This window comes from Barbus barbus, assembly GCF_936440315.1.
Source record: "Barbus barbus genome assembly, chromosome: 22".
NCBI lineage: Eukaryota > Metazoa > Chordata > Actinopteri > Cypriniformes > Cyprinidae > Barbus > Barbus barbus.
Window position 1 is genome coordinate 4,644,270 of NC_136750.1, and position 25,247 is coordinate 4,669,516.

At 39.0% G+C, this 25,247-nt stretch overlaps 1 protein-coding gene across 1 annotated transcript; it reads left to right on the forward strand.

Moving 5' to 3' along the window:
* The first annotated feature begins 2,882 nt into the window (after positions 1 to 2,882).
* Positions 2,883 to 9,163, forward strand: LOC306888127 (uncharacterized protein). Its single transcript, XM_079446279.1, has 9 exons — positions 2,883 to 3,053; positions 3,914 to 4,118; positions 4,299 to 4,357; positions 5,042 to 5,180; positions 5,404 to 5,513; positions 7,399 to 7,579; positions 7,669 to 7,752; positions 7,915 to 8,010; positions 8,504 to 9,163. Exons 1-9 carry the CDS (start codon positions 2,905 to 2,907, stop codon positions 8,783 to 8,785), a joined length of 1,305 nt encoding a protein of 434 aa, XP_079302405.1. The 5' UTR covers positions 2,883 to 2,904; the 3' UTR covers positions 8,786 to 9,163.
* The last annotated feature ends 16,084 nt before the right edge of the window (positions 9,164 to 25,247 follow it).

A 25,247-nucleotide genomic window follows, 5' to 3' on the forward strand; every position in this document is an offset into this window, starting at 1 on the left:
ATTGTCTGTCAGACCTCAAATCCCTTATCTTGGTTTTTTGTTTGACTGCCTTTTTAAAAAAAGATATTCTGGAATAAATACAAAACTAAGATCTATCTACAGTATAATTAAATCTTTTGACTCAATATCACACCCATTTAAACCCAGTAACAGAAAACTCCTGTTTTACGCTACTGAAGCCTGATATGTTCACGTTTGTGTAGCTGCACAAACCAATGGCGTTTTAGCCTGCCAGAAGGGGCGGAGCCGACCTCTATATAAGTCGGCTCACAGCGCCATTTCATCAGAATCATTCTGAAGCGACAGTCATCGATTTGCGTGCAGTTTATAGCACTGCCAGTGACAATGCTCATTCCCTTATTTCGGAACCAAGGTTACGTCAGTAACTGGAGCGTTCCCTTTCAAACTAATCACATGATATGAGCAGATACAGAACAACCCGCTCTACGAGCCCAGTCTCGGAGCACTTAAGTAAGGACCCCTAAAGAACATGAGCTAACTAAGCCCCAAGCACAGCTGAGGGCCAGCCACATAACCATTTCCACCCTTAGGGAGAAATTGGCAGATCAAGCAGACAGAACCCGTGCCTGCAGGGCGGGGACATCTAGATTATAGAACCTGCCAAATGTGAATGGCGACGACCAGCCGGTGGCCACACAAATCTCATCAAAAGACATCCCACTGGTAGAGTCACGTGACGTGCTCATGAACCTAGTCGCACTTGAGTAGAGCTCTGCATGTTTGGCCTCTTTTTGCTGATTTTTTTCGTTTTGTTTTAAGATTTATTCATTGGTGGTACTTTACCTGATGGCATGCAGTCATAAACAGCAGGAGTTGTCTCCGTTGGCTTCTCCGATTAAGAAGAAATCCAAGCCACCGACCTCAAGCGATATGATGGACAAGATGGCGAACACTGTTACACACTTTGAGGACATTCTAAGAACCGAGTTGACGGCGATGCAGAACGAGTTTGCTTCTCACGTTCACACAGTATCGCATCAGATAGATCCCCTGAGGAACAATTCCACTCATTCTCTACTATAGGAGAGGAAGAATTGTATAAATTTGTTAAATCATCTAAACCAACAACATGTATGTTAGACTAGGGAGCATTTCAGATGTCTGAGATCCAGAATAGATCTGAGCCCGCCATCTTTCTTGGGGACGAGGAAGTAGCGGTTGAAAAAGCCTGATTCGCTGATTGCTGGAGGCACTGTTTCTACAGCGCCCTTTGCAAGCAGTGTTTGAACTTCATGTCGGAGAACATACACTTCATGTTCTGAACAGAAGTCTGAATGATACCTCTGAAACAAGGTGGCCTGTGAGTGAACTGAAGCGAGTAACCTCGTATTATTGTGTTTAGAACCCCACTTGACATGCCCGGAATGGCTGCCCAAGCCTTGAACCGTGATGCAAGGGGTTCTATTTCTAATCTTGTGAATGTAGGCTCACCGCGAGGAGGCGGGGAAATTGCATTCGCGAGTTTGAGTGTGGGAAGAGGAAATTTGCTCTTTTGAGTATGTGGGTCCTCTATCACAGCGGTAAAACATTCAGGTACGCGCTGCGTCTGCAGGACGTGAACTGCTGGAAACAAAACTCCATCTCTCAGAGGTACTCGAAGGGATGGTTGAGTGCGAGCTGTCTTTGAGGTAGTTACGGCCGAGGTGAGAACTGATCCCCTCCTCTTCCTCTCTGCTGGATCAGGATGGCTTTGGGTCTCAGGGTCCAATGCTACGCGAGGGCAGGGACCTTGGCGCTTCGGGAATGGAAACTACTTTGCCGTCTGGGGGTGCTGCTGATGCCCAGGCTCAGTTTTTGGCTGGGGCTGAGCTTCGCAGGCTGAGTGGTGGGGGCTTTCTGGCGACTGGCAGTTGCTGGAATTTGAGCACTTGGGGATGAAGTGACACAGTGCTTGCAACGTCTTCTGAGCCTCAGAGAATCACTTCACAAACCCGTCCATGGCAGGGCCAAAAAGGCCCTTAAGAGAGAAAGGAAATGGGAGAGCAGAACGGGGAGGACGGCTTTCCTTAAAGAAGGCGATCCGTGAGCGGAGACAGGCAGTACTCATATTCTCGCAGTGAGAACACGGGCCCTCAACAAGCGCAGCCTCTGCTTGGGGCGCTGCCCAGGCAGGCAGCGAACTCGCTGTGCCCATCCATCGAGCCAAACTCACGGCGCAACATTTGTAACAACGTGTGCTGGAAATTTGTATTCAGTGCTGGATGGCCGCAGGGGAAAACTGGTCTTCTCTTGCCAGTGGCTCTTCAACGGTGGCAGCGAGCAGAGCTGAGCTTCCTCTTCATCTTCTTCGTCTTTGGCTTCGGCTTCTTCTTGCAGAGTCAGCGAAGAGATGATCCTCATTGCTGAAGGAGAAGATTCTGATGAAATGGCTATGTGAGCCGATTTATGTGGAGGTCAGCTCTGCCCTTTCTGGTGGGCTAAAGCACCATTGGTTTGTGCAGCTACACAAGGCTTCAGAACAGAGTATAAAGGAGTTTTCCCCATACACATCGTGAGAGAACTTTTGAAAGGGAACTAATAATATGTTAAAGTGTAAGCATTCAGAACAGACAGTTGAGTCCTTCTTGAGTGCATTTTTTTTTATTTTAAGTTGCTGTATATTTTAAATGACGCACTGCGTGAGCTGTTGTGTGTATATAATGTGTATGTATTTGAGGAGGGAGTGGTGCAGCTGGGCACAGGTGGGTCGGGCAGTACCTGACTTCCCTCACCATACCGCATTCCGCACATACTCTTCTTACAAACCAACAAGGAAAACAATAAACAGTGTTTGATGAATTAAACCTGCTGGACCGACTGGTGCAACTAGAAAATCCAGTATTCAGTCTCCACGGCATGGGCTGTGGAACTCAAACACTTCCCGCAGGACATCCATGTGGATACATGCCTCAGCTGAGCGCGGGACATGTGTGGAACTGCTGGGAGCAGAGCGGGACTCAGGGCCGAGGAGGAGGGGATGGAGCAGTGGAGGAGAAACAGATGATCAGCCGAGAGCTGGAGGAGAGAGCTGGGCAAGAGTGGAGATGGATGAGGTGGGTGTTTGGAGTGCTGAGAGTGGGTTAACCCTTGTGAAAAACAGTGTACTTAATTGTGTTGAATGTGCACTTGTAGTGTACTTCAAATCTTAAAGGTATTTTTTTAAGTGTACTTACAGATAATAAAATAATACTGAATTCAAGGACAAATTAGGTGTACTTAAAGAGAGCAGTACACTTTTAAGATGAGCATTCTGTAAAAAAGTCAGATTAAAGGTTTTACTCTGAAGTACATAGTTTTAATATTTTGTTGTGCTTTTTAAGGACATGTATTTTGATGCGTTGACTAACATACTGAAGCATATGTGAAGTACTGAAGTTTGTGTTTGATATGAAAGTATTTTAAATGTTTTGCAACATCAGCACTGCAAATGTGTAATTACAAATATTTCTAAATACATAACATACAAGTTTCATTTCATAGTTACATTGATCATAAAGTCTTGCCACTACATTCTGCAGTAAAGTACATATTTCAAAGACAGTAGAGTTAATTATGAAATTATATATGAACACAGCTGGGAACATTCTCAGAACTTTGGCTAGCACTCTGACAAGGTTCTTTCAAAGTTATAAACAAACATTGTTCCATTAACATTAATAGTTAAAGTTTCGGGGTTATATGGTTTGTAAATAAACTTCTCAAAATGTTATGGAAACCCAGTTTTAGTTTAAGAATCCATCCATCTAATGTACTTTACTATTTAAGACTTGGTTCAGAACGTTCATAGAACATTTAAAATGTTCTCATAAATGTTTGCAAAATGATCAAATTAAATGTTCTCTCTAATGTTCATAACCAAGTTTAGACAACTGTATCAATATTATTATATAATCGCTGTTTCTTTTATTGTCAGACTGCACTGGAGAAACTGGCCGAGATGGAGTCCGTGTCTGGCCCTGATGTGCTTGGTTCTTCTGGAGGAGTCTCCTCTGCACCCCTCTGTCGGTCTGACTGAAGCCGCGGGGCGACTGCTCCTCGCTGGGCTGCTGTGTGCTGCCATGGGTCGCTGTGCTTTAGCTTTCCAGTTCCTGCTCTGTTATGATCAGAAAGTAAAGCAGGTCCGTCTACTATTGAATAAGTTTTTCTTAAATCTAGATGACTTTAAAATGTGCTTTCAAATATGTTTCAGAACAAAAGTGTTTTTAGTTTCGCATCCTCTGCCAGCTTGTCAGTGTCAACTAATGGCATTATATCACATAAGCAAATATTAATGTATTGTTATATGTGATTTTTCTCAGATTCTCCCATGCAATGGTGAAGTGATAGTGAGACAAACTGCTGAAATCCAGCAAGCCAGGTAAGATCCTGTAAATATACCAAATACCCAAATTCTCTTGTTCACATAATTGCACTTTTAATAACACTAAAACAAAATATAAATATGATAAATTATGAACTCCTATTGTGTTAAACAAATAGTTTTCCCTTTGAGTCTTAAATTTCAAGAGTACTTGTTTTAAGTAGTTCAGTATTTAATTTTTTTTTACCTGATTCTTTGCTGTTTTTCAAAGTGTTGATCAATTACGTGGAAGCCAACTAACACCATCTTACTCACCAAAATTTGTATAGCCTTTCCAAAACACAGCTATGTGTCAGAACTTTGCTATGACCCTATATGAGAAAAACTCATAACATTTCAAGAATAAAAAAATTAACCACCGTTTCAAGCAGTTGAAGTAAAAATCGAATGTGGATCAAACAGAATAGTAGGGGACTGTTCCGGGTTCAATATGATTCAATATTTCTTCGAGATTTTGGGGAATTTTCAATGTATGAGTAAAATAACATAACTTGATGATACTTTGACGTTTTGTTCTACAACATAAACTGCATACACTCACACCCCAAACTGTATTATCTTAAAAACTGTCTTATCTTACAACCCCAAATCTCAAAGGAACTAGTGGCGAATTAGTCTTCCTGGTTCTGACGTCATACCTGCACCACTCTATACTTGTTTCATTTATCTTATTTCCCTCAGTATAAATCCACAGCAGGGTGCAGGTCATCTTGAATCCCAGGTCAGTGCTCTAGCGGATGGTTTAGCCGTGTCCCTCCTCCACGAGCCCCTGCCGGACCCCAGCGAGCCACACATACGGGTCCTCCTCACCAGACTAGAGGTGAGTCTGTAATGGATGGGTGGTGCATTAACACCATCTGTCAGAAGGAACACTGTCATTAATGAAATGTGTCAGAAGTCATTATGCCGTCATGTCATTACATTTACTGTCATTTTTGTTTCAAATTATGTTGCTGTTGGAAACAGAATGTTCTTGTTGATCCTGCTGAACAGGAATTTGTGATGTTTGTAAATACCTATCATTTTTGTGTTTTTGCATTCAGGCAGTATCTCGGACTCTCCACAGGAAGAGTTATGAGGAAGAAACTGAAGAAAAGGAGAAATGTGCTCTTCGAGACAGAGTTAACCATATACGCTCTTACCTGAGGGACAGGTGAGATAAACTAGATGACAAAATATTTACCCACTGTCACAAACTGTTCAGGCTTCTATGTGTGTGGTTGTTTCTAGGCTTGAACTCCACCTAAAATGTCTCACACCCAGTCTTGTGTCATGTAGGATTTCAGACAACAAGCTGTCCTGTGAAGAGAGGTCTCTCACGCTCTGCCTCTCGATATCCAGTTTCATTTTAATGTTCATGACAAATAACTGTGCGCTCGTATTGTCAATGCTCATGACTAGAGAGAAAAGTTCAGACATATCTACTTAATTTGAATTGTAAAGTGAAAGTGAAAGTGAAGTGACATACGGCCAAGTATGGTGACCCATACTCGGAATTCCTGCTCTGCATTTAACCCATCCAACGTGCACACACATAGCAGTGAACACACACACAGCAGTGAACACACACACACCGTGAACACACACCCGGAGCAGTGGGCAGCCATGCTGCAGCGCCCGGGGAGCAGTTGGGGGTTCGGTGCCTTGCTCAAGGGCACCTCAGTTGTGGTATTGAGGGTGGAGAGAGCGCTGGACATTCACTCCCCCCACCTACAATTCCTGCCGGCCGGGGACTCGAACCCGCAACCTTTGGATTACGAGTCCAACTCTGTAACCATTAGGCCACGACTTCCCACAAAATTTAAATTAGTAAAGGTATTAAAATGATAACATACAAAAAAGGAATAATAGAAGATAGTGACCAAAAATTTTACGCAAATCAAAGCTATTTTATAGTTTGATTTCTTTAGTCTGCACTCTTTAGACGTCAATTTTGTTAATTCTCTCAACAAACATCATGAGGTGCATCCTGGGATGCTTTTAGACGGCAGTAAAGGAGTTCTCATGTATGCCTGATATTCAATATCCACTCCAACCCATCCGTTAAAAAATAAATAAAAATATTTATAATATAATATTAAAATATTATGCACATACACTGTAAAAAATAATTTTGAGATTTTGCCATGTCAACTTTTTTTTTGTAGATAAAACTCATTTTTTTATTGTCCAGAAAACAAGAAAATTTAAGTTTATTGGCCCTCAATTAAGATGAATGAACTAGTATAACTAGTATAGCTCAAAAACATGCTGAAACAACTGCATCACACAGAAAAAAATTTAGACAACAAAACATTTGAAGGCAGCGGGGTAACAAAGTTTTTTTAAAGTTGACTCAACTAAACTTTTTTACAGTGCACACACAGTTTATAATTGTTACAAAACAAATTTCATGCCTAAAATAAATCTTTATATTAAAAAGTTTTTAGGATTATGAAACACAGCCTAGTGTCCAACCTTGAATAACAGTGTACATAAATCAGGCAAGTTACGTAAGGTAATAATAAGGATATTCAGAATATATATACGGAATATATATACGGAAAAATAAAGATAAAATTGAGGAAATTTAAGGAAAAAAAGTTATAGATAGAGGTTAACAGGGCAGTAGTAAAAATGTAAAAATGAGCAAAAATTTAAGTATTGTAATGAACAAACTAATATTTTTGTGATACATTTTTACAGGATTCTTTGATTATTAGAAAATTTAAAAGAACAGCATTTATTTGAAATATATATATATATTAATTATAATATCTTTACTGTCACGTTTGATCAATTTGACACGTCCTTGCTAAATGGTTTTTATTTCTTTCAAAAAGATAAAAAAAAAAAAAAAAACACTTACTGACTCCAAACGTTGGCATAGTATATCTTCTATGGTCAGTATTGATCTAGGTAGTTTTCAGTCAACTCTTTTCTGGTTGGCTGTTTCTGTCTGTTCTGAACTGATAGTCAGTCTTAGTGTGTTCTTTTAATGATTGTGTTGTATTGTTGTGTTTTCTGCGGGTTTATAACGCTGATGTTCTGTGTCTCAGGGTGAGCGGTCTGCGCTCTCTGCTGCAGGTTCAGCATGAGTGTGACGCGAGTGTGTGTGCGGTTCAGAGCAGGTTACAGAAGCGCTGGGCTCTGCTGGAGGAGTTACACACCCGAGTGACTCTGAGGCCTGACATCACACAGGAAGCACACGACCCTCACGCCGTCCTCACAGACACTGAGGTGATACACTATTGCCATATAAAATCTTACAGTGGCACTCTGTGATGCATGTTTACTGATATATGCGTGTGTGTGTGTTTGTGTTTTAGAGCCTGTTCAGTGAGCTCGGTCAGTTCAAAAACAAAGTCCAACAGTGCCGGACGCAGCTGGAAACCAATATAAACCTTTTACAGGTCAGTACACACAAAATTAAACCTTATATAGTCATTTCTGAACCAGTTTTACAAGTTTCAGAAATAGGCATATCAAGACAAGTACTGTATATATTGCCAATACAGTAACTTTCATGCGATAAAGCCTGAATAAGTGTGTTTTTGCTGGCTGATCTTCCTCAGGCACTTCGCAGCAGTCATCAACATCTGAACGAGACTTTCGGTACCACCATCGACTCTACATGGACCAAAGAGTTATTACAGTCCAACACTGATCTGGTATGAAGACATTTACAGATAACAACAGCCTCGGCCTATTATATAGTCAAGTCAAGTCAAATTTATTTGTATAGCGCTTTTCATAATACACATTGTTTCAAAGCAGCTTTCAAGAAAATCATGATGTTAATGTTTATAATAACTTAATGTCTTACAGTTACATTCAGCAGATTAGAGCTGAGCGATAATTATATATATTTTGTGACAATACACCCAGGGCACTTTTCAAGGTCTGCTAAATGACTAAATGTAAATGTATTTCTTCATACCTCATTGCATTCAGCAGATTAGAGTTAATTGATATTATATATATATATATATTAACACAATTTAAATAGATGTTCACCCAGGGCACTTTTCAGGGTATATTCTAACAGTTTAGAGCAAAAATGACTGAAGAAATACTATAACGCAGACAAAAAACCCCGCATATTTTTGCTTTTTATATGCTTTGATTTGCTCAGTAAATCATTTCCTTTCATTCCGTTGACAGTTTTCTGAGATCCATGAGGATTTCATGTCTTTGGAACAGCAGACGTCAAATTTCGTGATCCACTTGAGAGGTCTGAAGGCTTCTGAGCAGGAAAAGACAAAATTATCTGTGAATCAGTCGCGACCGTCTCTTCCCGCTGTACCTGTGTACATTGCTGCTCCGCAATTACATTCAGACCCAGAAAGTGATCCGGAGTCCCCAGGAGCCTCACAGAAAACCCACTCCAGAACGTCCCCCTTCCATATGCTCTGTGGGGTGAGGAGGACGAGGTCATCGCCGTAGTTTTGACAAAAGTTGGATGCCTTTACAGGACATTTTTAATTTCTAGTATTTTATGTGACAGCCTGTTGAGCAGGTGTAAGTTTATGCACTTTATTCACAGTTTTAATATATATTATCATAACAAAAATATTGGAATCGCTATACTGTGACTTGTGATTTTCTACATTTGAAGTGTGTAAATAAGTTGTCATGCATAATTAATAAAATAATAATAATATATTGCATTAAGTATAATATTGATGGTTTTTATTAACTAGTAATATATAATAGAATAATAGAAAAGTTGGATGTCGGAAGATTTATTTGAAAATAATGTAAAAACAGTAATATTGTGAAATATTTCTATTTAAAAGAATATAAAAACATCTCATCATCATCAAAAATAATAATAATAAAATAAATAAATAAATAAATATAAATAAACAAAAGCGACAACTTCAAAGGAACAGCATTTATTTTCTGTTTAAACTAAATCTTTATAATTATACATGCCTTTACGGTCACTTTTGATCAATTTAACGCATCTGTGCTGATTAAAAGCATACCTCTCTCTCTCTCAAAAATAAATAAATTATGAAAAATCTTACCAACCCCAAACTTTAAGGCATAGTATTTGTCTGGTCAGTAGTCAACCACCTCATATGAAGAAATCCTTGTTGTATTGTGACTGTGATGTGACTTGTGATTTTCAGCTTGAAACTGTGCAAATAAGATATTTTCTGAATCTAAGTGCCCATGAAATGGACAGTTAACTGAAACAAACAGTAAATGTGGAAACACAGCCACAGAAAAGTGTTTGTCTATGGCAGTCTATGCTGGTCATGCCGTGTTTGAGCACAAGAGAGCACAATCCAATCACAAATAAAGAGCCAACTCCTTCACCAGAGCTCAATCCAGATGCACTGCAAGGTATGCATTTACTGGTGACAATACTCAACATTAAAGTAACAAGTTAGAGGATTGGAGCATAATATCATACAAACCATTGTACACACATCACATTGCCTTTAAATTAGGATAGTTTACAACAGCTGTAAGTGCAATCTTTGACACATTTGTACAACTGGGAAGTAGAAATAAATAAATAGGATAATAAGGATGTTGTGGGCAATATTAGCCAAACAAGCATTTACTCCTTTAGTATTCTAGATTCAACAGTGGATTTGAACTAATACAATATTTTGTTCCCATACACATTTAGGGGGGATATGCAAACTTCTTAGAGGACCAAAAGCCATTCTTCACGGTCTGTTCTCCATATATCTGTATTTCAGCCAGATACAGATTTTCTTCTGTTTGCTGTCACTCATAGCAGCAAGGCCAAACTTTTCCACCAAATCAACTTTATAGTGGGGAAAATCTGCTCGGTTGCTGTAAAGCACAGCCTGAAAGTATATTTCAAAAAGAGATGAGTGTTCTTATGAGAGCAAAGAAGCTCCTTCATTATACTAGCCTTTGTGGAATTAGCATGAATTTTCATTTGATTTAACTCTGTATGATGTACAATGACAGGACCTGAGGGTCTGTATATTTTTTAAATTTAATTTTGGAGTCTACTTCTCTCTTATATACACTGAATAAAATCATTATTATTAGGTACTTACGTTTTGTGAGGAAAATGCAAGTGGTGCTTGCCTGTTTTGGTTTTTACTTTATAATTTTTTTTTTTGCTTTTAATGTTACTATGTGGTTGTCAGCATGTTTTGGCTGTTTGCTAAGTGTTTGCTTGTTGTCCCTGGATACAATATGGCTTCTGTCCCTCATATGGGATTTTGTTTTTTATTTTTTTGATCCAGCTGGCAACAACTGATCACTTTTTTTTGTCATTCCTTCAAAATGCTGCAGGGTTTTATGTATCATGTCTGTAGCACAAACGTTGTTTAACAAGTTACACTGCCGTTCAAAGCTTTTAAGGCATTTTTTGACAAAACAAAATGATTAGAATTTACAAGAATGCATTAAAAGTGACACTAAAGACTTTTACATTGTTACAGATTTCTATTTCATATAAATGCTGTTCTTTTTGTTCAAAAGTTGTAAAAACTTTTCTGATTTCATCAGAGTTCTGAAAAAAAATATTAAGCAGCACTACTGTTTTTGATATTGATAATAGCAAACAAATCACTGCTTTCTTGAGCAGCAAACTGATTTCTAAAACTGGAGAAATTGAGATTTCAACTGAGTAAATTAAAATAGAAAACAGCTATTTTAAATTCTAATAATATTTCACAATATTTCAATTTGTACTGTATTTTTGAGTAAATAAATGCAGCACTAGTGAACAAAAGAGACTATAAAAACAACCCAAATTTTTCAACTGTAGAGTATATGCTATAACTTAGGTTTAGGGGTTGTTCAAATCATTAACCTTTAGTATTAGCTAAAGTAATAGTGCCAATTGCATTAGTGCACCACTAATAATATGAATCTGTCATTTGAAAAGGTTCCACACATAACTCGTGTAAATACCCATTAACGTTAATGTTAAGTGTGGCCTTTGCTATAAGCATACTCTTTAATACTTGACTGTTCATCAGTTACTATACAACCCTTTTCATTGTTCAAGGACTCTGTTTTGCTCTTTAAAACATGAATTCGGCACGATTCCTCCAGGTTAAAGCCACTATACTGGATTTTATGGTCAGGAAAAGGGGTCTTGAAAGGCCATTGCCAGAAACTTGTTATTACTCAAAAGTGAGCTGCTCTCTGGATTCATTCTGATCCGGCAAATGCTTTTGATCCAACTTCAGTCAGTTCCAGTTTTTACAGGACAGTCCTGTACAGTAACCACTAATCCGCTCCGACCAGAGAACGTCTGTTCAGAAGTCAATGATGGATGGTAATGCACTGATCAACTGCTGATCTCATTATGTGACAGTCCAGCCTATGTGAAAAGTTGACAGAACATAAACCACGTTGCTTTTATGGGACTGGATCTTGAACAGAGGATGAGATCAAGTATATTTATGCGCTGGATGCTGAGATACGCAGAACCAGTCCAGCTGACAGTGTGTCTTAAGAATGTTGAACAGAAGGCCAGAAACATCTCAGCACTGGAACCTCAAAACTGGCGACAAATATGTCCAAGTTATGTGTGAACTGGCTGTGTGTGTGTGTGTGTGTTTGGGTGGGTGTAATTGCATGTGTTTCAGGGGCTGCATTGGCTCAGTGCCTAATTCATCTTGTTTTGTGGCCTCTGCACCTGTTGGTCTTTCTGTGGCTGCGGCTCTAATTGAAAAGGGTGGGCCGTACCCGGGGGACTGCTACGAGGAATGGAATGTGCGCTTAAGCACTCCGGGATAGGAGTTGTCACAACACTTTACATGCACACACACACACAGCGAAGAAAGAAAGCAGGAGAGGGGGAGTGTATGAGAAGTGTGAAGATAGAGATCATTTGTGCAAAGCAATGGCTGAACAAAAGCATTTCATCACTCCACGCCGCACGACCTCTCACTCATTCATTATTAAACCAGAGAAACAATGCAAATAAAAAAGGCTTCATTCATTCTGCTCAGATGCCAGATGTGAATACAGTCTAATTTGACACAGCGGGACTGTAAGAAAGCCAATGAGGCAGATAGCACTGGAATCTCTGCCATGTACCAGGCTGGAAGAGGAGAATTCCCCAGGCCTGCCACAGCTGATGGGTGAGATCAGACCTTTGGAAAGATGACTGTGATTGAAACGTGCTGGCCGATGCTTACCATAGCTGAGAAGATGCAGCTTGTCTGCATACATTGGTTTGTCTATCTATTTATCTATTCCAAAACATATTGAAGAGACAGTTCGCCCAAAAATGAAAATTCTGTCATTAATTACTCACCATCGTGTCATTCCAAACCTGCAAGACCTTTGTTCATCTTCAGAAGACAAATTAAAGGGTTTGTTCAACCAAAACTGTTTTACTCACCCTCAAGGCATCCTTGGTGTATATGACTTTCTTCTTTCAGACGAATCCAATCAGAGTTATATTAAAAATGATCCTTGCTCTTCCAAGCTTCTTAATGGCACTGGGCGGGTGTTTTTGTTCAACAGTCCAAAAGTAGTCAAATAAAGCATGCGCATCCATAATAAATTGTGCCTCACATGGCTCTGGGGGAGCATGGCGGCATTTGCCGGAAAGGCAGTCTCTCGTGAACGCATGTACGGCAGTTAGCGTAATTTACAAAAATACTGTTTATATCATTTTAAATATGGATATTTTTGGATTCGCTACAGGATGCCTTTATTCACCCCCCGGAATGAATGAATGAATGATGCATTTATATAGTGCTTTATTGTGTATTGCTGTACACCCAAAGCGCTTTACAATCATGAGGGGGGGGTATCTCTTCAACCACCACCAGTGTGCAGCATCCACTTGGATGATGCGATGGCAGCCACAGTACAATGGCACCAGTGCGCTAACCACACACCAGCTACAGGTGGAGAGGAGAGAGAGTCATAGAGCCAATCAAGTGTATGGGGATCATTAGGAGGCCATGATAGACAAGGGCCAGTAGAGGGAATTTGGCCAGGACACCGGGGTTACACCCCTACTCTTTACGAGAAGTGCCATGGGATTTTTAATGACCAGAGAGAGTCAGGACCTCGGTTTAATGTCTCATCCAAAAGACGGTGCTTTTTGACAGTATAGTGTCCCTGTCACTATACCGGGGCGTTAGGACCCACACAGACCACAGGGTGAGCACCCCCTGCTGGCCTCACTAACACCTCTTCCAACAGCAACCTAGTTTTCACCGGAGGTCTCCCATCCAGGTACTGACCAGGCTCAATCCTGCTTAGCTTCAGTGGGCCTTGGGCTGCAGAGTGATATGGCTGTGATATGGCCCCGCATAGACAGCAACACAACTACCATGTTCAAGGCCCAGAAAGGTAGTAAAGACATCGTTAAAATGGTCCATGTGACATCTGTGGTTCAACTGTAATGTTATGAAGCTACGAGAACATTTTTGGTGCACAAATTTGTGTTTGAAGACGAACAACATGAAGGTGAACCAACCATTAATAAGGAGTTAAAATTTTTAAAAAAGATGTTCCTTTTATCTTGGACACTCTCATACTCTCTTGACTCTCATAATGGTTATTTAAACAGAATTTGGCCATTTTTAAATGAAAATATGAGTGGTGCTTGTTAAACTCTTGGCGCTGCTTGTTGTTTTGATTGCTTCTGTCTGTCCCTGATTGTAGCTCCGTGTTTCTGTTGAATCTAGGGTTGTGTATCATTTGAATTTTATCGATTCCGATTCCGCTTATTAATTCCGATTCTTTTCGATTCCCAGTTTTGATTCCAATGTGATAAAATAATGATATCAAAGATTTATCCTGTGTCTCTTTTTTGCAAACCATATTATCGGAGCTGAATACCATGGACAAAAATCAACAGGCTACATAAAAACTGGACTCTTTAAGAGCTGTTTGTGTCAGTACCCCATCCTACAGAAAAGCATTAAAAACGGCTAGATCTGCTTACTTTACATCTCTTTTAGAAGAAAACAAACACAACCCCAAGTATTTATTTAATACAGTGGCTAAATTAACAAACAATATAACATCAGCAGGTGCAGACATTACCCAGCTGCACACAAGTAATGACTTTATGAACCACTTTTCTTTACTTCCAAGATCAAAACTATTAGAGATAAAATTGTAACCATGCAGCTGTCAGCCACAGTATCGCATCAGATAGTGCACTGTAGATCCCCTGAGGAACAATTCCACTCATTCTCTTCTATTGGAAATGAAGAAATGTATAAACTTGTTAAATCATCTAAAACAACAACCTGTATTTTAGACCCTGTTCCATCTAAGCTCCTAAAAGAGGTGCTTCCAGAAGTAATAGATCCTCTTCTGAATATTATTAACTCATCATTGTCATGGTGTTAGCTTTACTGTTATGCTGATGATACCCAGCTCTATATTTCTTTGCGACCTGATGAAACTTACCAATTTGCAAAACTAACGGAATGTATAGTTGATATCAAAAACTGGATGATTAGCAGTTTCTTACTGCTAAATTCTGAAAAAACAGAGGTGTTAATTATTGGACCAAACACTTTTGCATGTAATAACCTAGATCACTGTCTAATACTTGAAGGCTGCTCTGTAAATTCTTCGTCATCAGTTAGGAACCTAGGCGTAGTTTTTGATAGCAATCTTTCCTTCGAAAAACATGTTTCTAGCATTTGTAAAACTGCATTTTTCCATCTTAAAAATATATCTAAATTACAACCTATGCTCTCAATGTCAAATGCAGAAACATTAATTCATTCATGACCTCGAGGCTAGATTATTGTAATGCTTTATTGGGTGGTTGCTCTGCACGTTTAATAAACAAATTCCAGCTGGTTCAAAATGCAGCAGCTAGAGTTCTTACTACAACCTGGAAGTATGACCATATTAGCCCGGTTCTGTCAACACTGTCAACACACATCGTATACATTTTAAGATCTTGCTAATTACCTATAAAGCCCTGAATGGTTTGGCACCTCAGTATTTGAGCAAGCTCTTATCACATTATAGTCGTCCATGTCCGCTGCGATCTCAAAACTCTGGCCATTTGATAATACCTAGAATATCAAAATCAACTGCGGGCGGGAGATCGTTTTCCTATTTAGCGCCCAAACTCTGGAACAATCTACCTAACACTGTTCGGGAAGCAGACACACTCTGTCAGTTTAAATCTAGATTAAAGACCCATCTCTGTAAGCTGGTTTACACATAATACACTATCACATTTCTATAATTCAAATCCGTTAAAGGACTGTTAGGCTGCATTAATTAGGTCAACCGGAACCGGGAACACTTCCCAAAACACCTGATGTACTTGTTACATTGTTAGAAGAATGGCATCTAAGCTAATATTAGTCTGCTTCTTTCTTATTATTTCTTTCTATTTGGTATTATATATTTTAGTATTTTTGCCTAAGCAAACAAGCAAACAACACTAAAATGCCTGTCTTAATTCGGATCTGTAACTCAATGTTGAGCCAATATAACATCATTTCCTTCCTAAAGCCTTGGTCTTTGGTGGCACTTTGAGCTATGGACCAATCCGATGGAGCGTCTGCTGCTTAGATAAACTAGAGACTCTGAGGAAAAGTAAAATCATTCATTTTTATGATGGAGTGCTCTGTGAGATCTACTCAAGGACGATATCTCCATGAATAGTTTTCCAAATGTTCGGTGTGCCGTATGCCCATATGCTCATAGCCGCGAGCAGCTTAGTTTTGTTTTAGATGCCATTCGATTTTGAGCAGAATAATTTGGCTGTTTGTAAAAGAATTATGCTGGAGTCTAGTTTTATTGAGGTCATAAAAGATAAGAGCCTCATGCCAACTGATAATAAGTTATTACTGGTAAACTTTTAAGAGCAGATGTGTTATTTTAACGTGTGTTGGACGGCCTAAAAGTCTTATCAAAAGATTCTGGGATATTGGGGAAGGAGAGATGCTTGACACAGCACGATACAGGCTGCTGCAGATATGATTCTCTGGATATTTAGCAAAGTTATATACAGTACGCAAATGTCACCATCATCAATAAAAAAACAAAAAAACAAAAACAAATAGGGAACACTTATTCACTATTAACTCTGACTTTTCCCTCAATAAATTCCTGCGTATTAATAGTTAGTAAGGTAGTTGTTAAGTTTAGGTATTGGGTAGAATTAGGGATGTAGAATAATGTAGAATAAGGCATTAATATGTGCTTAATTTGTACTAATAAATGGCTAATATTCTAGTAATATGCATGCTAATAAGCAACTAGTTAAGAGACCCTAAAATAAAGTATTACCAAAAAATAAAATAAATAAATAAATATAAATAAAGTAAAACCACAGACTGCAACACACAATAAAATTGTGACAGTTATGATCTGTTTTTGTTTAGTTATGTCTCTGTCTACCGTCCTAGTTTATCCCCATGATTATTAGTTAATTAGCTCCACATCTGTTTCTGTTCTTCCTTGATTACGTTCAGCCTTTAAAGCCTGTGTTCTCCCCTGTTTGCTTTGTCCGCTATTATATGTGTTACACCAGCCTGAATCGTCGTGAGTAAAGTTTATTGTTTTGGATATTCCTGCCTGCCGTGTCTTGTTTACCTCTTGGGAGCACTAATGTAACAAAAATCCTATATGAACATGTTAAAATCTAAGACACCAGGAGAAACAAACAACTTGAAGGCCATGAAATTCTCACACATTTTTGTGGATTAAGTAGCAGTGGTGAGTGAATTTTACGTGTGATTTTAAGCGATTGTTTAGTGATATTCATAGCGACGTATCAGCGAATTTTCACAAGTTTGTCCGTTGACGGATAGCCAGGTGTGCCATCTGCTGATGCTGGTGAGGGAAACGGCCAGGACAGTAAGGTGATTTAGAAAGTGAAGGAGAAAGGAAAGAAGAAAAACAAGTGGTGGAGGGTGACCTCTTTCCTTAGAATTCTGAAGGGTAGCTTGAACTCAGTTCAGGGTGAAGTAGAGCAGCTGCAAGAGCAGGAGGAGTGAGGAAGTGAAGCCTCAGAACGAATGTAAAGCCAGATGCAGTGATGGTACATGACATGACCATAGAATACAATCAAACCAAAAATTATTCAGACACCAGATATAACTTTTGTTATATTTTTTACTAGTGTTTGCAGGACACTATATGTAAGTGAGGATAGCAAAAAGAAAGGAAACTGTGACATATTATACCCAAAAATTCTTCATACAGTGTACTATCAGTAAAACTGATAAAAATGTGGGACCAAAAATTATTCAGACACTTTGACCTGACCATGTTTTGCTTGCTGTAAGTGTTTTTTCTTTTTACACCACAGACTGGACAAAATTAAGCATTGCTTGGTAATTGGTTGAACTAAATTGGTATTATCTAATTGTATGTGTATGTGTGTATGTGTGTATATATATATATATATATATATATATATATATATATATATATAATTTTATTTTTATTTTTATTTTTTTGCAATTTTTGTGCTTAAATTATTTGTCATGTCACAAGACTATTTTTTAAAATGGGAAATATGTAGTCGCTAATGATTAAAATAATAGGCAGAGGATGCATTTCTAAGGATGTTCTCCACTGTTTTCAATATAAAATGTCTCTTATTATCAATAATCACATACAGTTGGTTTTTTCAGTAGGGAAACTTGTCCAAAGCTGGACTAATTTGTAAAACAACTTCCATTTTACCAACTGTCTTTCTTTTAGCCTGGGTATCAGCAATGTCTTCCAATGCAGATCGCCCTCACAATCCTGGCAAATAAAAGCCCCAGAGATCATCCAGCTGTTGGAATGGAAGGACTATAATGACCATTATGTCATGATCCTCGAATGTCCCCCTCCTTGCGAGGCTTTGGAAGACTTTGTGAGGGGTCAATGAGAGCTTAGCACGTCAAGTCATGAGGCAGGCGACTCAGGCGACTATGTGTGCTGCCTGTGTGAAGTGTTCCACCGTGACATCAAACCTTCTCAAGGTAGATCTCTTGAAGCATCTTGGAGACGTTGCCAAAGTTCTTCGGATTTAGTCTGTCTCAGTTTGTTTCTTCATGTCATTCCAGACAGACTGGATGATGATGAGATCAGATCTCTGAGTGGAGCACTGGCTGTTGTCAGACTCCTTGGGCAAACAAAAATCTTACTGGATTATTACAATTAATGAATGTTTGGAAATGAAAACTGATATTTCCTACTGGCACACAACAGCAAAAGATAAATAACTGACTTAAAACCATTTTTTAGCTGGTGAAAATACTAGTGTTCCAATACTTTTGCCCACTACTGTATTAATGCTGTATTTATTTCTGTTTTGATTCTGGTCACCACATACCCAGAAATTATTCTGAGGTAACACCACTGTTACCTCAGAAGCTTAAGACTTAAGGCTTTTTGTCATTAAAAACTTAATTTTTTTTAAAGGTTTAAATTGCTGTCTTTTTTTTGCTGTGCTTAATAATATGGAGCACATTTTAAAGCAGTGAAATCAATACCTCAGTCATAAATTGAGTAAATGTAAGTAGAAATTTAGTAGATCTGCGACACTACATTTGGTACCATGACAAATAAACCCAAAAACAGATATATTTCCTCTAAACCTTTGTAAAATATTCCACTGGTTTAATATTTTCCCAGTCCTTAACACACCATATTTTATACCATTTTAAAATATATACAATACTACCATTTAAACTTGTTTACCAAGCATTTTAGAAGTAAAAATGGTAACACTTTATAATAACTGCACGCTATGAATCATTAGTTCATCCTTTATAAAGCATTGTCCCAACATTAATAGGCATTAGTAAGCAGTTTATAAATACAGCTATACAGCTATATATTTCATTTAGCAGACGTTTTTTATCCAAAGCGAATTACAAATAAGAAAAAGTCACTAAAACTCTGTAAATACTCTATACACACCCATTTAAGAAAATACCAAAATTAAATAAAATTGACAAATGCATACAACAAATTATGTGTGAAATTAATTCTGTGAGTGAATATAGTTTTTCAAACTGCAAAAAGTATTGAAATGAAAATAATTCTGTATTATTATAAAATGACTCTTATTTTGCATAGCATTTCCTGTATTTTATTTGTAGTCTTACAAATAAATTGTGTGTGTACACACCTTCTTTTAGTACGTTTTTTTGTAAGGTAGCATAAATGTGGTTCCAATCAATACAAAATTATTCCCTTATATTACTCGCATTACTTCCTGTTTTTGTTAATACGTTCTTATTGAACTTAAAGGCCACAGGCAAAAACAATTTCCATCATGACCTCTGAACGTCTGTCTTATATCAATTACTTAGTCCCTGTCACGCCATACTGATGGACCCCTGGATTCCTTCCGTGCAACTTGGATTATGAAATGTTATTAACAACTACAGAGTTCTCGTTAAAGGATTAGTTTAACTTTGTCATTCCAAACCTATGACTTTCTTTCTTCTGTGGAACACAAAAAATACTGAGAACTCTTTTCCATACTTTTCAAGCTTCAAAATGAGCTGGAATTATCCATTTGATAATAAATCATGTTTATACTGATTATCTCTTTTTCCATGGCTTTGTCTTTAGGCCACTTCTACCAGCTAATCCCACAGGAGGGTCCATCATTTTCTACAAGTTTTGTTCTACTGGTCTCCCTCTCCTCTTATCGCTCTCTCTCTCTTTGTTTATCTCTCCACCCTCTTCATTCAATGTGTAAGGCAGACCACTCACTTAAAGGCTAAACAAACAGCCTGGCCTCAAGACAAAGGCCTCGTCGCTCGTACACATGTGACAGAAAACCTCTTCACACTGTTCCCTCAGAAAAGAGAGAGAGAGAGAGGTGGAGGGGTGGGAGGAGGCTGGTGATGTCTATTCAGAGATTGTCACTGCTACATAAAAGCGACTACATGACACTCAGGCTAAATCAGGAGTTAATGGACTCTTTTCTCAGACCTTTACTACATGATGGTGTGTATGAGGTTTTGGAATCTGAATCTCTCAAAACTAGTCAAAAACATGTCCAGGTCATTTTTCATACAAATTCTCATATTTCATTAAATATATACATATTTACAAACATTTAAGGTATAAACACACACACACACACACACACACGTTGTTTTTTGTGGTTTATGGGGACTCTCCATAGCCGTAATGGTTTTTATACTGAACAAACTGTGTGTGCTATTGCCCTACACCAACCCTACACCTAAACTTAGCCCTCACAGGAGACTTTGTGCATTTTTAGATTTTCAAAAAAATACCATTTAGTATGTTTTTTAAGCCTTTTGAATTACGGGGACATAGGCAGTGTCCTCATAAACCACCTTCATATTGTAATACCTCCGTCATACCCATGTCATTATACAAATTTGTGTCCTCATAAACCACATAAACATGCGCACACACACACACTCACTCACACACACACACACTCACACTGTAAAATGATCTTTTGAGGTTATAGATACAGAGTAAATAAAAACATTTACTTATTTACTGTATATAGTGTTCTTGTTATTCTTGATGTATTCTCTAAAAATCAAAAGTTCTCAAAACATTCATACATATTACAATAATAAAAATTTGAGAGGGAAAATGTGCTTAATTGCCATGAAAATATCGTCATTACTCAACAATGCAAAAAATTTTATAAAAAAAAAATAAAAAAATTAAAAATCCTTAGAACAAGTTTTATGCTCTTGAAGCAAAATTATTTTTTTCATTTTGGTTTTGAAATGTGATCATGTTCTTGTGAGAATCACCTGTTAAAAACGTCTATAAATCTCTATAAATCAAAACTGCATAGCTTAGTACGCTAGTCATATACAAATGTCTGGAACAAAACCAAACACACAATCAGAATATTTATTTTTTTATAAGATGTACTCAAGGACCAGCGTGATGAATTCTAGCTGTCTTTCTTGTGTCATCGTTTGAAACATACTGAGCATAAACATACATGTTATCATGTATAGGCCACGTAAAAAAAACATAACAATAAAGAGATAGATGTTTAGTGCAACAGATACAGAGAGGGGTCCCAACCTTCCCCGCAGTAGACCTGTTGTCCTCTGCATCGCAGTCACTATAGCCCATCAGCTATTTGAGACCTTTGACAATCCATCAGATCTCCAAACCGGCCGATCGCGAGATATTAGCATGAGAAGACGTTAAACACAGCAAGGTGGACCTCCAGGGGACTGACTGCAATTTATGTGGCTTTTGTTTTCTGTTCTCGGGACCAGTCCCCCTTCGGCTCCGATCCCTCCATGCCGGGGACGGATGGCATCGGTGTCAAGTCTGTTCTTTCAGATCGCCGCTGCCCCCTGCTTGCCGTGCAGCGGGGAAAGAGGGCCATCCGGCGAGAGAGACATTAGGAGCCCTAGGTACCGACCTCATTAGCAGATAAAAGCAACCTTTCCCCATAACCCTTGACCTCAGGGGTTGCCATGGAGTCTGCCAGTCCTGACTGGCCTGGAGCATGCTGGGATGGGTCCCAGCAGGAACTTAGGGCGGCTACGAAAATGATTGTTACCGCAAAACACGTGTGCGTGCACAAAAATTGGTATTCATAAGGCTGTCTCCCTGTGGCAGTAATGAGCAGGATAATGGATGTGTTGTGTTTCTGTTTAGTGAACCGCTCAAAATGTCAAAGTGTTTTGTTGTTTTGGATGAGGTTGGAAGAAATCATATGGTGAAGTTATCATTCATCAGAGTTTTATGGATATCTGATGTATTCAAAATGTTCTCTTGAGCTAGGTCAACATAAAACTTACATTATTATTTATCATTAAATGACACAGGCAAGAATTTTCATTTGATTGAATATGTATAGATATGATCAAGATTAGATGCACCTGGTCAGCATAAATGAAAATGTTATGAGCTGATGTCATAGAGGTCACAGAGGAGATAATTACAAAAAGTACTGTATCAGTAAAGTGGAATCAGATAGTAAAATCGTATGGCTTTGATATACATACTATGGTATGGAATAATTCTGTACTCTTTTAAGAGTTTGTAAAATTTGTTAATACATTCCTTGGTCCCCTATACACACACACACACACACACACACATACACACACACACACACACACACGCGTTCTTTTTATGCACACATGCAGTTAAGCCATGAGTAAACCATACATATATAATGTGGTGGTACTATGGTACCATGATGGTATCAGATGGTAAAAGGTAAGGATTTCGATATATTGCAATTAATAACAATTGCCAACATTTCTACAAAAACATGCTAGTACCATAGTACTATGTGGTACTTTTTTGGGTAACACTTTATTTCGATAGTCCACTTTAGACATTCTACTAGCAGTAAGTAACTTTGCAACTACATGTCAACTAGCAGTCATTAGAGTATTAGTAGACTGCCTGCTTAATATCTTCTACCACTTTATTTTGATTGGTCCACAACATACAATATACTGACTATTAGAAACTTTGCAAGTATATGTCAACTTACTCTACTAACCCTAAACCTACCATATTGAGAGCTAGTAGACATGTAGTTGCAAATTAATGAGAATTAGTTGACATGTAGTTACAAAGTTACTTATAGTTAGTAGAATGTCTAAAGTGGACTATCGAAATAAAGTGTAACCCTTTTTTGTTAGCACACACACATACTTAAGCCATGAGTTTGTAAACTTTGTTTACACATCCCTTGGTATTTTCAAGTATATAGTGCTGAGGGAGTGTGCGTGTGTTAAAGATGGCATGTGTGTGTATTTGTATATAATGTATGTGTGCGAGGGGTATATCGCGGTCACGCTGCCTGACTTTTATATGCTGTGGCTAACCTCACTCCCCACAGCTGACTGAATATTAAATAAACAGATCCAAGTGGCTGAATTCAGTCGGGTAAGTACTCAAGCAGGCAGGAGGAGTCACACACACAAACACACACACACACACACAAGGCCCCAGGGCCCCTCGGCAGCCTGTCTTATTTTTGGCAGCTGCACTTGAGGGCCTGGGGGAGGTTTGGCAAAGGGGGCGGTATGTCGAACTTTCAGACAAAGAGAGAGAGAGAGAAACTTGTGGAAAAAAGAACGAGGGAGAAGTGAAAGTCAGAGAGGGATGACAGCTGAGAGGGAGGGTGGAATAGAAATCCTTGTGTTTATTGCTCTGGAATGAAAATCAGGAACAGCAGTGGACAGAAAAAGCCAGGATTGTTGAATGTAGCCACACTGCTAATTTTTCTTGTGGTTAGCAGCGAGAGGCTGGGGGCCGGCTGCTGTCAGTCAGTCAGTCGGAGCGGCCAGTTAGGGTGTCAGGCTGTCTTTGTGTGAGTCTACATTAATCCCCTGTAGTGCCGTCCCCGGGCCCCGCCTCTTATCACTGCACCATACAGATGTATAGAGACGTGGGGTCAAAGGTCACACCGCTCCATCCTGTGAGGTTAGAGTAAAACACTAAAAAGTCACTCCGCTCTCGTCACAGCGTCGCAGCGGCCAGACTTCTGACTTGGGGCATAAAGTCTGGTGCTCACTGTAGTTTATTCTGGCCAAGAACCACCCACTTACTTACAGGACAGGAAGAGTCAGTCTGATTGACTTATTTAAAGCATCTGACCACGGTTAGCCTTTTATGAGATGTTTAGAAGAGAGTAAATCAGAAAGAAATAACAGTCCAGCGTGCAACAAAGTCATAGCTCATTTAAATAACTGCACAGCAGTCTCCACTACTGTGCAAACAACACCAAAGAAATTAGTGGAAAATGTGTGCTGACTTCGTGGTCTGAAATTCCATCCATCCAAAAGTAATAAGGACTGATTATTTTAAAACAAAGTGGATTCATTTTCACATTCAAAGATTCAATTTACAAGTTTTTTTTTTTTTTTTTTAATTAAAGAAATTGAAGAAAACAATGTTGGAATGACATGTTTGAGTCAGGATTGTATAGATAGATAGATGGATGGATGGATGTATGTATGGAGATAGAGATTTTTTTAAACAACTGCAATGAATAATTCATTCATTTATGCACATAACTGAGAGAACAATTTAGAATTGGCAGTGGAACATTCAAAGACTGTCAGCAGATAGACACAGGACACAGAGGTAAGTGCAATACAAACAACAGGTTTATTGAAAAGCAGCAGAGGGGAATGAGACGAGCAGTAAGTCCGGGTAAGCAGGCGGGGAATGGGAAAGTCTCTTGGGGCTTATCTGAGTGTTAATGTCCATGTTTCTTTATCCAGGGGATCCAGAGGGAACAGCGGAGCGTGGAGACGGTGGAGAACTGAAGCGGTGGAGAACAGGGATAGGGACACAGGAGCAACTAGTAGGTAGACAAAAGGTAAGTGGGTCAGGTTAGTCAACATAGAATGTTTGAGACCAGAGGGAGGAGTGCAGGGATATAGGCCGTTTCTCAATACCAAGTTCGCAGAGTCTGGACTTCCGTCCTTTCGAGTTTGGACTTGCCAAGTTCGACTCAGAAGAACGAACTCTCGAGGACGGGAGGACGAACTGAATTCTGGGTTATGGCCCGTATCAAGTCCGCACAAGTCACCTCTCGATGCATCCTCTGTAAAAGGGGCGGATCAAGAACACATCCGGGGATTTGAACTGGACTTGGCTAGATGTGAACTTTGAATTGGAACAGTACTTGGGCAGCGACTGATGACGTTTCACAAGTCCACAAGAACACAAGTACAGACAAGTACACATATTGAGAAACGGCCATAGTGCTGCTGATTAGTTCTGACAGGTGGCGGTGATCAGAAATCAGGGGATTGGGATCTGGTGAGTGTCGTTGGTGGAGACTGCGGTGACTGTGGTGACTCTCTGACAAAGACGTGTGCATTTTATGGGGTTAAATATTTTATTTTATTTAACATAATTCTGGCTTTTCATTTTCTGTTTCCTGTATTTTCAATCACTATATTTAGTCTTGAAATGGCATGAGTGTACATGGCATGCATGCATGAAT

What these genes read in the sequence shown, in the direction of transcription:
- LOC306888127 (XM_079446279.1), top strand. Translation starts at nt 2,905, where the DNA reads ATGCCTCAGCTGAGCGCGGGACATGTGTGGAACTGCTGGGAGCAGAGC. An exon ending in ATGATCAGAAAGTAAAGCAG is followed by an intron (nt 4,119 to 4,298) that starts GTCCGTCTACTA and finishes GATTTTTCTCAG; the next exon opens with ATTCTCCCATGCAATGGTGA. An exon ending in CCAATATAAACCTTTTACAG is followed by an intron (nt 7,753 to 7,914) that starts GTCAGTACACAC and finishes GATCTTCCTCAG; the next exon opens with GCACTTCGCAGCAGTCATCA.